Genomic DNA, 12,004 nt, shown 5'->3' with positions numbered 1-12,004 from the left:
TGCTAGCCATTAGAAAGCATGCAGGCTCAAGGAACTTCTGCACCAGCTTCACTATTAGTCTTTTATATACAGTCTTTGAGAAATTAGCAGCTTCATTACAGAGTCTGTCAACTTGAGAACACTGAGTATAAAACTGAGAAACCTCCTCAGTAATAATCTCCGTTACAAAAAAAAAGTGCCTCCAGAGAATCTCATTCAAAATCACAAAAAGCTGATATTATGTAAAATATACAGAAAGAGTATTCAAGGATTTGGCAGTCATATAAAACTTTATAATTAACAGTAAATGGTATGAACACAATTTTATGCTATTAATTGTGAGGGGCAGCACATGGGTGCAACAAAAGACTCAGGATTGGGTATTTGGAAAAAAAAAAAGAAAAGAAAAAGCGTATTTTTTTAAAGTAAGGATAAGGAGGTGATCACTACTCTGTGAAAGACTGCGTGGGCAAATTGAGCATTTGTTAGTGTCACATTGCAAAGGCCTGGATAATGTAACCATGTACAGTGCAAAATATCCCTAAAAGATTCAACAGATGATGCTGAAATCAAGGCAATATTGACTGGTGATGATCTTCAGGCCTTTGGACAAACAAACAAACAAACAAAACGGCAGACATGACTTTTTTAGTGCAAATCACAGCGTGAGCTCGGGAGCACTTCTGAAACCCACTGTCTGTGAACACTGCATCGATAAATGCCAGCCTGTTTTTGCACAGGTCAAATGCATTTGTGATGTGATGCATCTGGGAGGTGCATTGGTAACTTGCACTTCTGTGAAACCCTTTCAAATAAGACAATGTCAAACCACATTCTGCACATATTCCAAGAGCACAGCTCCGTAGCAAAACAGTCCCGCTGGTAAACTGGTCTGTGTGCAGCAAATGATAGCTTCATCTATCTTTAGAAATTGAAGTCAGCTAAACTGTGAACTTACATAATTCAAATAACTGCACTCAAGTCGGATTTGTGTATCCACTCAGCTGTTGTACAAACATTGATCATAATGACACACAAATACACATAGAAAACACCTGTAGCTTCCTCCGTCTAGCTTATAATAATTCCTGGCAGAATTAAAAGTATGGCACACAAAATGTAAAAATAATGGTAATAACTTTAGTTTTATAGCACTTTTTAAAACACAGTTACAAAGTGCTTCACACTTTGGATAAAACCACACACTAAGTCAAGTGTACATGTTCAAACATATTGTCTTACATTCTTTCCTGCATGCACATGTTGAAAGAACAAGAGAAATATATGGGCGAAGGTCCTTTAAAAATGAGTTTTCATCAGTCGGTTAAAACAACCCACAGTCACAGAGCCAACAGGCTTAAGAAGGCTGTTCCACAGTTTAGGAGCTTTAACCTCAAAAGTGTGGTCACCTCTAAATTTTAACATAGGAGGATGAAATAATTAAGAGACACTGATCAGATTATCGGAGAGGAATAAGGTCTCAGCAGCTCTGCTGTATACACAGGAATATATATATATATATATATATATATATATATATATATATATATATATATATATATATATATATATATATATATATATATATATATATATAAAATATCTCAATCGTGTGTGTGTGTGTGTGTATACACACACACATACATATCTACAGCCGGGGCTAGCTAGCTAGCCGGGATTCAAGGCTCACTAGAGCCGGTGAGAACAGCGAACTCCTGGCACATCGTTTTCAGACCCCACGCGGTCTTTCGCTACTCATGTTAAACATGATATATAAGTCACTTAGATAACTTAAAAATGTTCTTGTTTGGCTTTTTTCTGTTTTATTTGTTCCTGAGTAAATCGGTTTGGCTGAGATTAAAGTTAGTTTTCACACAGCTGAATAAATGTCAAACAGAAAACCGATTAAACAGAAGTCTGAGATGGTAAAGAATTTACTCCAATGTCCTGTTATATTTTAGATAGTAAGGAGCAAGTTTATTGAACTCCACCGAGACAATCTGCAAATTTCATTAAAAGTTTAATAAACTATCATCTTGTCTTTATTTTTGGTTGGCACATACCTTAAACACCTCAGGCTGTAAGTTAATGATAGTTATATAAGAACAGATGCATGCTGATGCAATAAGCTGTGCGTTTTACGTTCAATGGATGCATGATCTGATTAGTCGACTAATCGCAAAAATAATCGGTGACTGGTCGACTACCAAAATAATCATTTGTGGCAGCCCTACTGCACAGCAATTGTAGGAGATACCTTTCAAAAGAGTAACATAAAGAAAGGAGAACTGGACCAAGGATTGAGCCCTGAGGGACCCCACATATGAGGGGCACTTATGAGGACATGTAGTTATTAATATGACTTCTGAAGTGTCTGTCAGATAGTAATGATTAAAAAAAACAACAACACACATCTGATAATATGACAACAAACGTTACAGAACAATATTCTTTTAAACAATAATCTTTTAAAAACTGAGCAACATTAAAAGGAAGGCAAAGGTTGAACTGAGTTGATCAGATTTTACTTGTGTTGATGTGCATTGTTGTTTAATCAAGTGTTTTGTTTTTTCCCCCCTGTGTTTGTTGCAGCCCAGCGTCAGTGGGATGGAGCCTCCCTTTGGGGATGCCTTTCAGAACTACTCGATTGCTGACCAGGCTCTGACCAGCACTGAGCTGCTCGCCACCAGCTCTGACCCAGATTTCATGTACGAACTGGTGAGTAGACACACACAAAGACGTAAGACCTTGGTAACCATGCTTTGAATCCGGCTTCTTTTCGCATCAGTCACAGCTGCTCATGCTGAGCTGACACTGAGTTGCATCCAAATGAAGGATCCGAGTTTAAAGGTTAGCAGCAGCAACTCAATATCCTCCCCCATCACAGTCACAACAGCTTTCTCAAATAAGAAGAAGTTATTTTACGGCAGTGAATGTGTGTATATACAGTTATATTGATTCTTGTTAAGTGCTACTGTTGCTCTAAAAGATGTTTTTTGACAAGTGTGTGTGTGTGTGTGTGTGTGTGTGTGTGTGTGTGTGTGTATATATATATATATATATATATATATATATATATATATACATATATATATATATATATATATATATATATATATATATATATATATATATATATATATATATATATATATATATATATATATATATATATATATATATATATATATATATATATATATATATATATATACATATACACACACACACTGAAAGTCACCAAGATTATTCTAAACATATACATACTCAAGTAGCTGAGCTGTAAACTAAGGCTACGTTCACACTGCAGGCGAAAGCGCATCAAATCCGATTTTTTTGACCCTATGCGACCCATATCTGATCATGGTATGACAGTGTGAACGGCACAAATCCGATATTTTCAAATCCGATCTGGGTCACTTTCGTATGTGGTCCTGAATCCGATACATATCCGATGTTTTAGAAAGCTACTGCTGTTTGAATGGTCAGGTCACATTAAATCCGTCTTTTACGTCACTGACACAAGACAGACACCAATTATCAGCGCCGGAGAAGCGCCCGAGAAGACATAGCGAACACTTCCTGGACATCCAGTGTAGATGTTAGTGAAACTGTTGGGAAGACAGCGTTGGAGAAACGTGAACATTTTATTTGTACTGGACAATCTGCAGATTCTGACAGAAATCTGCAACTATCCTTTGAAGCACCGCTCTTCTAAAACAGCAATAAAGATAATTATTAGGTTATTTACATTATTATGTAAATAACAAAATAACTTAAAGCAAAAATTGGGAAACGTAAAGTCCGAAGTCTTTATATTAAGGGCAATCAGTCAAACAATATTGTTTGCTTTGGGTCTAAACAGAGCGCGTTGTGTGTGACGTCTTCTTTTGCGCATGCGGGCCGCTTTGAGCGTTCACACTAGAGCGCGTTTGCTGTCGCATTTTATTTGTAGTGTGAACAAGCAGACAAAACAATCGGATTTGTTCAAGAAATCGGAATTGAGCATTAAGACCTGCAGTGTGAACGTAGCCTAAGAAGGTTTTGATTGTGCTAAGCCACATTTATAGATTCGCCAGTGGAGACCCAGTCTCTGCCAGCGGGGCTTGATCAGACACAGCTGCTTAAGGGTCAGCTTGGCCCAAGCACCCCCACAAATATCAAAGACCAATATAAGGTTACACAGCACACTGTTTAAGGGGCCACAGAGCAGGAGAGCTGCAGGAAATCCAGTATCTTTGTTCTGATTAAAGGAAACCATATTATAAATGTTCCAATTCTTCTTTTTCTAACCTAACATTGACTTCAAGAAACCTTAGAAACCAAAGTTATTTCATCAGTTTAATTTCTCAATTCAGCATCTTTGCTTCACTGGTCTTCTCCTGTAAACATTTCAAATTGTGCAACTTGTTTGACAATTTGTTAAATCTGTGTGCAATATCTAAATAGAAATCACTGGAACAGTCAAGCCAAACTGAATCAGGGACTGTCATGTAGGGACTTTGCTGATCTGAAGTTAGTGGGTATAAATCGATTAATTTATTTTTCAGTCCGAGTTGTCTTTGAGTGCAGTGGCACAACAGTGTTACTGTGGTAAACTAATATTTCCCTAGGCTTTTAACATAACACATATAAACAAGCCAAAGTCATTTCCTGTGATGATTCTCACACAAATAATCAGTATAGTTAGTTACGGCTAGTTATTAATTGCAAACAGAAAAACAGGCAGGATATCATTTGGGATGAAACAGAAGGCAGTTTGGTTTTCTGGGATGCTTCTGTAGAATGAAGCTATCATTCATGTGAACAGATAATACCTGTCAAACCATCTGCTGCAGTGGCAAAAGGACTTCTTCGCCAAGATTCACAATTGAAAATATTGAGGTCGGATGTGATTCCTCACCATTTACAGGGATTATTTCAGTAATGGTGAGAAATCCTGAGGTTTATAGAAACGTTTAATGAATGCTGCCGTGGACTCGGCTTAACTTCCAGACTGGCGTTTATCGAAACAGAGACTCGTGTCTAATTGTTTAGAAACTGTCTGACATTTGCCAGGCTCACAGGCAGGTGATATGAAGCACCGCTCATGTTGTCAGCTGCAGGTGTCTGCCTTAATTTACTGTCCTCTGCAGACTAAACAATAGTGATTGACTGCCTCACTCTCAATTTCTTTCACCATAGTAACACATTAATGAGATGATGCTGTGCAGGATGACCTGCCATCTCCTTTAGTTAGTTTATTTATCATTTGGTGTGACACCCATTTATTATTAAAGCAGCACTAGTTAGTCAGGGTGCAGAGTTTTCTAAGCTATTCAGCACAGCAGGGTGTTTTTTCTTCTTTTCTTTAACAAGCATATTGGAAATCCTGTCTGAGGCTGCGTCAGCATCTTCTGCCCTTTTATGCAATCCCAGACTGATTTCACAATGTTGACATCAGAGCTCTGTGGGGGTTGTACCATCTGTTGCAGGGCTCCCTGATCTTGGTCCTTTCATGCAGGTTCTTTATGGCTTTTGCTGTTTGGGACCGCTGTGTAGTGAATTTCCAGACAGTCAAACACCTGGTTGCTGGCATTATGTGGTGGCTTGTTATAGTAAATGTCTTTTATAAAAGTTAACTAAATCATTCAATAATGAAATCTAAGCTAAGTAGAATTTCATACAACATCACCTACCCTACCACCTGCCTTGATCAGCTCTCTGTCTCTTTAAACACTTTGGAGGACTTTAAAGGTCTTTTTTTTAAACTCAACAAAGCATTTAATTGTTACAAAATCTCACACAAGGTCTAATCATCAGATAAAATGAAACGGTGGCACTTCATGTCCAATAGGTCAGCATGACCTCAATGTGAAATCTTCACTAGTCAGTGCCCTTGACTCAGTAACAGAAGAGGAGATTGTGGGAATATTTCACATTCAGTTAGATAGTGAAATGATGACACTGCATGACTGAAGTTTAGGAGGAAGGTGGTTGGTGGTTTGATCTCTGGCTGCTCCAGTCTGCATGCCAAAGTATCCTTAGGCAAGATACTGAACCTCAATTTGTTCTCCGATGCTTTCATTGGAGTGTAAATGCATGACTGTTGGAAAAGCATTTAGTTAGAAAAAGGTACTCACATGAATAAGGTATGTTGTATAAAGCACTTTGATTAGAGTAGGACCAGTCCATTTACCGTGATCCTTTGTGTCTGGGACAAGGACACGCACTCTAACTTTACAGATCATCCTATCCTATAACAGCTGCATGGAGGTAATTCTTTAATTTGCTGCTCTCTTCAGGACAGAGACATGAGCCACCAGCAGAGCCCCTGTGGGGACAGCATTGTGGGGGTCGGGGATGGAGGCAAGGAGGTTGAGGGTTGCGTGGACCAGCTAATGGGTCTGGGTGAATGTGAGACAGTCTGCAGCAGCTCGGCGTTCGAACAGTGGGACTCCTACTGGGAAGACCTCACCAGGTACTTATTATTTATTCATGTGTTGCAGCTTTTTTTTTTTTTTTTTTTAAGGCCATGTTAAACAACAACAACAAGTAACTGACACATAAAACTTTGACCTCTTAAACTTTGTGAAGCTGGCATGGTTTGTAAATGAATAACTAGCAGATACTTTATATATCTGCTAGTTATTCTGCTTTTCAAAGAGTCACAAAGTGCTTTACAAAATCCAATACAGAGCATACAAAGCCAGGCTTAAAAGCAGCAGAAAAATGGAGCAAATCACTGACTCTAAGAAAGAAGCGAAAACGAGAAGCCCTTAGCAACAGTTGAAAATGCATAGGTCACATATTACATGTGTCAACTTGAATATTGAAATCATACACAAACACATCCAGTGTTTGATCAATAAAGTCCCGTAAAGTTGACTTTGTGGGTTTTTGTGTGTGTGATTGTTTCTTATAAATTATGCAATTTTTAATTTTTCTGTCTTTGCTTTGAACCACGTGGGTTAGGTGACGGAGCAGAAAGTGTTGAACTATTATGAGATGCATTAACATGTTGTTGATCTGGTTTATTTTTCATGTAATTTGCTGCTATTAGGATAGGTAGGCTTCCTGCATTTTTTTAAACTAACATTTAAAATCTGAAACTAAAAGTTATGCTGTATTTTTAAACTATTATTTAGATATTTCACCTTCATCTTACTGTGGTCACGCCAGGTTTATAGTATGAGGAGCCTGTAGTGGGCCCCTGCTTTTTATAAGCTTGCTATTGATGATACAACTGATTTTAGTTAAATCTGGTTTTAGTTAAATCTGTTGTGACGTCAGTCTATGAGCCTCATGAGAAAGGTCAGAAGGCTTTGAAGGTTTGTACAGAAGTAGAACAGTAATTGTGAAGGCCTGTCCTTTTGGTCTCAAATAGACGCAGCAGATGAGGATTTGAAGCAGATAGTAGGTTAGCCGGGAGGCAGGAAGTGGTTTAAGAGGCCTGTAAACAACAAAGTAGCTGGCTGCCGCAGTCTCCCGGGGTCTCAGGTGATGCTCCGTCTGTCCTGCAGCTACCCTGATGTTTTGCTGCCAGAGTAGCTTGTGTACTCCCCTCCTCAATGTTGAGTGCAAACTGAGGGCAGACTACTGTCTCTGAAAAACAAAGTCCATTAAAACTGGGGTGGAATAGTGCTGGTTGTTGCAGGGTTTGAAAAATCTGCTGCATACAGACTTAGGTTTGGGTTGTGCTGAAGTGGAACAGAGGAAACTGCTGTATCTTTTTTTTTCTAATGTGCGAACCATACTTTCCAGCTTTGACTAAGAATGTGTGTTTCGGCAACTTTAGATTAATTTTGTTATATTGTTGTGCTCTGGTGCACCAAAATAATGGTTGGTGCTTGCTGGTCTTACCAAACTATAGTTTTCTTCACCGCACTGAGAGTGCTGAGAGAGCCTCAGAGTTTCCTGTTTATATCTTGTGGCATGAAGAGGCTTCACTGTTATCACTGGTTTCTCACTGAAGTTACAAACTTTAAACTAAGTTAAAAGTAAAGTTGAAAAAGAAAGTTGAACAGTTACAGATTTTCTCTGAAATGTTCCAGCTTGGAAAAAATGCATTTGTCTCAAGCTCTGCAAAGATAAAAGTGAAAGTGGAAGAGTCACGCTGTGCTGTGCTGTGCTGTTTAACTGCTATATGACTGGACCATTGCCATCATGTGACAGGCTGCCATTGCAGTTCTAAGTAGAGACAAGTGCACTTCCACATTTAGCATCCCCTCTGTGGGGAAAACAGGTTTTCACTGCAAGTTGCAGTAAATGAATATTTCCATTACTGGTTTTGCTGAACATTTCCAATATTTCCCTTCAGTCAGTTACTCATCTTCAAGTTTCATATATAACAGAGCAGAGCATGAATGTTTAGCATGCTGAAATAATGTTTTAGTAGTTTTTCATGAATAATAACTTGTAAATTCTAGTTTTTCTCTGATGATCATGTTGATCGGCTGATTATTGTATTTGCAGGGTCATTTGCATGGTAAAAATATGCATCAACAAGCTAGTATTCTAAAGATTTAACAAGCTTAGGTTATTCAAATGTAGACAAAAATAGGAAACAGCTGCAATGCAAAGATGTAATGAAGATACTATGACAAGAGGGCAAAAGTTTCCACTGTTGCTAGTCTGTGTCTCTCTGTATTTCACAGATACACACGGCTGGCCAGCTGTGATATCTGGGGCACCAAAGAGGTGGACTTCCTCGGATTGGATGACTTCTCCAGTCCTTACCAGGACGAGGAGGTGATTGGTCGAACTCCGACGCTGGCTCAGCTCAACAGCGAGGACTCACAGCCTGTGGGTGAGACGCTCTACCCTCCCGCTGACCTGAGCTTGCCCCAGACTCAGTCGTCCCAGCTTCCCTGTCACAGTAAGACTCTCCTGGTCCCCGGCCAAGGATCAGGCCCCGGCTCTGTTCAGCCTTCACCGAGCTCCACATCCTCTTCCCGTCCTTCGCGCAGCCTTCTCCCGGACTTTCCTGAAGGCTCCCAAAGAGCAACCAGACCTGTTCCTTCCAGCACTGAGACTATGGCTAAGACTCAGAGCCACCTCAGTCTCACCCAGGACCATGGTCATGCTCAAATAAAGCCCATGGTGCGTGGAACCAAAATGGGAGCCCCAACTTCCTACAGCTCTGACTTTGTGCGCAAGGCTAAAGTCCGTGTCAGTGCTGTACATAAGACCCAAGCGGACATGCCTCCCCAGACGGATTTTGAGAGGTCAGATCCCACTCTACCTCTCTCCCAGCCTCGAGATGAGAAAGCCTCTACTTCAGCAAGTGCCGCCTTAGTGGGACTTCCTGGTGCTGCCGCCGCCAGCTGTTCGGGCAGCCTGACGAGCTTTGAAAGGAGAGTAGAGGGGACAGCGAGGAGAGAGATGCCTGTAGGCCGGTCTGCCACTGTGCCTCAGCTGGTTGAGGCGAGCCAGGCTCTGGAGACCAGCACCTCTGGGCTGGTGATCAGCGATGGTATTTGCAGCGGGGCTGGCAGTCTTTTGGTTGTTGAGGGTACGGAGAAGACCAAGGAAGAGGAGCACAACTACTCTCTCTTCATGACCCGCAGCAGACTGGGCAGCAGAGGCCACCCCCAGACAGAGGAAGAGGAGGAAGAGGACGAGGAGGATGAGGAAGAGGCAGAGGAAGAGGAAGGAGATGGGTTGGAGCTAGAAGACGAAGACCACGATGAGGGTTTTGGCAGTGAGCATGAGCTGTCTGAGAATGAAGAGGAGGAAGAAGAGGAGGAGGACGAAGACTACGAAGCAGACAAGGACGATGACATGAGTGACGCCTTCTCTGAGCCAGGTAGCTACTCTCCATAAAAATGTCAGCTTGTCACCAAGTAATATGTTAATGATGCTTCAAAATAAATCTTGAATTTAAAATAGTTAAAGTGATTATTATTACCTTTATTTTACCAGGTTGTCTAATTGAGATTACAATTTCTTTTAAAAGAGAGACCTGATCAAGATAGGAGCTGTACGACCCAAAACATTAAAAAAATTCTACACGTACAACATAAAATATAAATCCACAACAAGTACCCATAACAAAAAGCATTCAGAAATTAAGTGGCTAAGAGTGAGGTCAAGTAATTTGGACATGTGAAAAGGCACGTGTGTTCACATTTTCAGTAACTATAATCTCATTGAACGTATAAAAATAATATGATACATTGCTACATTACAAGCAGATGATTACAGTATTGTGTTACTTGGTATTTGGTGTCACCACAATACTGAATACACCATCCTTTTCTTTGTCTCTGTTTGTCTCTGTTGCATTAATTTCCTCCCCTTCCTTCTGTGTCTCTCTCTTCTGCCTCCGTCAGGCTGTGACATGGAGCTGATGGAGGACATTAAAGGGCTCACAGCAGGAGTCTCCAGCCGAAAGAGAGGAAAGCGCCGCTACTTCTGGGAGTACAGCGAGCAGCTCACCCCCTCCAAACAGGAACGCATGCTCAAGCCGTCCGAGTGGGACAGACACACGCTGCCTAGCAACCTGTACCAGAAGAACGGGCCTCTCCACGGTACACACACATGCACACCTATATGTGCATGCAGGCATTATTAAAGTCTCGCTTTGAGTTTCAGTTTGATATGGAATTAAATAATCGTTTGCATTTAAGTGTTTCCGACATTTTATTTTACATGCCCAATATCAGCGTAAAAATGATCGTATACGGCTTTTAGTGGATAATGCAGAGTGATCAGAGACAGGCTGGTTGGATCGGTTGGATTTTCCACAGCTGTGCACAGCATGTTGCAGTCATGCTACAGTTTGAGTAATCACATTGGAGTTATTAAATAAATAAAAGATGCATATTTTATTTCACACATTAAAGGATTTCTCTATTTAAAAAAATGCAGCAAACTATTTCTCTTGTATCCATATTCTTATTTATTCAGTGTTGTAAAGGGAGTTCTTTAAGCTGAAGAACATGACTCATGTTGGATTTTGATCATCATAGTTTCAGGCTGTTAAAAGTTAAGGTCATGGTCAAAAAGTTGTTGTTTGATGATTAATAATTAGGTTATTAATGCATCCACACACCTGTCAGACCCACTGCAGGTTACCAGATGTTGGTGCATGGAAAATCTCTATTTTAAACCAGATCAAGCAATTTAAAAAAACAGAGGTACACTTGCAGTTGGCTGGTTAATTTGAAGTGCCATGTGCAGAACTCCTGTTTGTTCATGTTTTTGAGAACTGAAACATTTAAAATGCGATTGATGTCTAACTCCTTTGTTATGGTGATCGTTACAAAGGAAAATACATGCTGAAGAAGTCTCGACGCACAGATGTGGAAGACTTGACTCCTAATCCACGCAAGCTGCTGCAGATTGGCACAGAGCTTCGTAAACTGAACAAGGTGATCAGCGACTTGACTCCTGTGAGCGAGCTGCCACTGACTGCACGGCCACGCTCTCGCAAGGAGAAAAACAAGCTGGCCTCCAGGTAAACCACGCATTCATGTGTTCGCTGTGTGCACATGACAGCTGGAGAACAGCCATATGTAAAGTTGTGATGACTGCAACAGTATTATTTTCAGAAGGTTTTACCCTCTCGAGCCTGATTGTAATAAAGATGCTGATTTGAGAATAACCTCTGTTTCTCAGTGAGATCCTCTTTCCTCCTATTGATTAGAAACTCTTCTTTCTGTCTGTGTGTTGCAGAGCTTGCCGTTTAAAAAAGAAAGCCCAATACGAAGCAAATAAAGTGAAGCTCTGGGGACTCAGCACAGAGTACGGTACGGTGGCTCTGACGCTACGTGATCTAAATTTTTACTAGAAACAACATCTGCATGTATTTTTTCTTGCACTGTTGGCAGTTCAATGGCAACTTAATAGACAATGATGACAGTGACATTTTACTTTTTTCTTTTTTGTTTTTCTTTTCTTTGTCAGATTAGAAATAAGATCGTGATTGATAAGAATAACTAAATAACTGCTCATACTTGCCACCAATTTTTTAAAAAAAGTGTTACAGTTTCTAACCAGAAGACAAAAGCACAGAATCTTTTGTGAATAATCTGTGGTCAAA

At 40.2% G+C, this 12,004-nt stretch overlaps 1 protein-coding gene across 2 annotated transcripts in view; it reads left to right on the top strand.

Annotated features, from left to right (window-relative positions):
* crebrf (creb3 regulatory factor) overlaps nt 1-12,004 on the top strand; it is a 32,917-nt gene that overhangs the window by 9,104 nt on the left and 11,809 nt on the right. For both annotated transcript variants that reach the window (XM_063488424.1, XM_063488425.1), the window contains exons 3-8: nt 2,572-2,697; nt 6,264-6,439; nt 8,616-9,766; nt 10,293-10,490; nt 11,230-11,419; nt 11,638-11,711. In XM_063488424.1, coding sequence (XP_063344494.1) covers nt 2,572-2,697; nt 6,264-6,439; nt 8,616-9,766; nt 10,293-10,490; nt 11,230-11,419; nt 11,638-11,711 — 1,915 coding nt within the window. The remainder of the gene's footprint in view (nt 1-2,571; nt 2,698-6,263; nt 6,440-8,615; nt 9,767-10,292; nt 10,491-11,229; nt 11,420-11,637; nt 11,712-12,004) is intronic.

Source organism: Pelmatolapia mariae, linkage group LG10_11 (genome assembly GCF_036321145.2).
Source record: "Pelmatolapia mariae isolate MD_Pm_ZW linkage group LG10_11, Pm_UMD_F_2, whole genome shotgun sequence".
Taxonomy (NCBI): Eukaryota; Metazoa; Chordata; class Actinopteri; order Cichliformes; family Cichlidae; genus Pelmatolapia; species Pelmatolapia mariae.
Note: the sequence above shows the minus strand (reverse complement) of the source record. Positions and strands in the feature narration are given on the sequence as shown.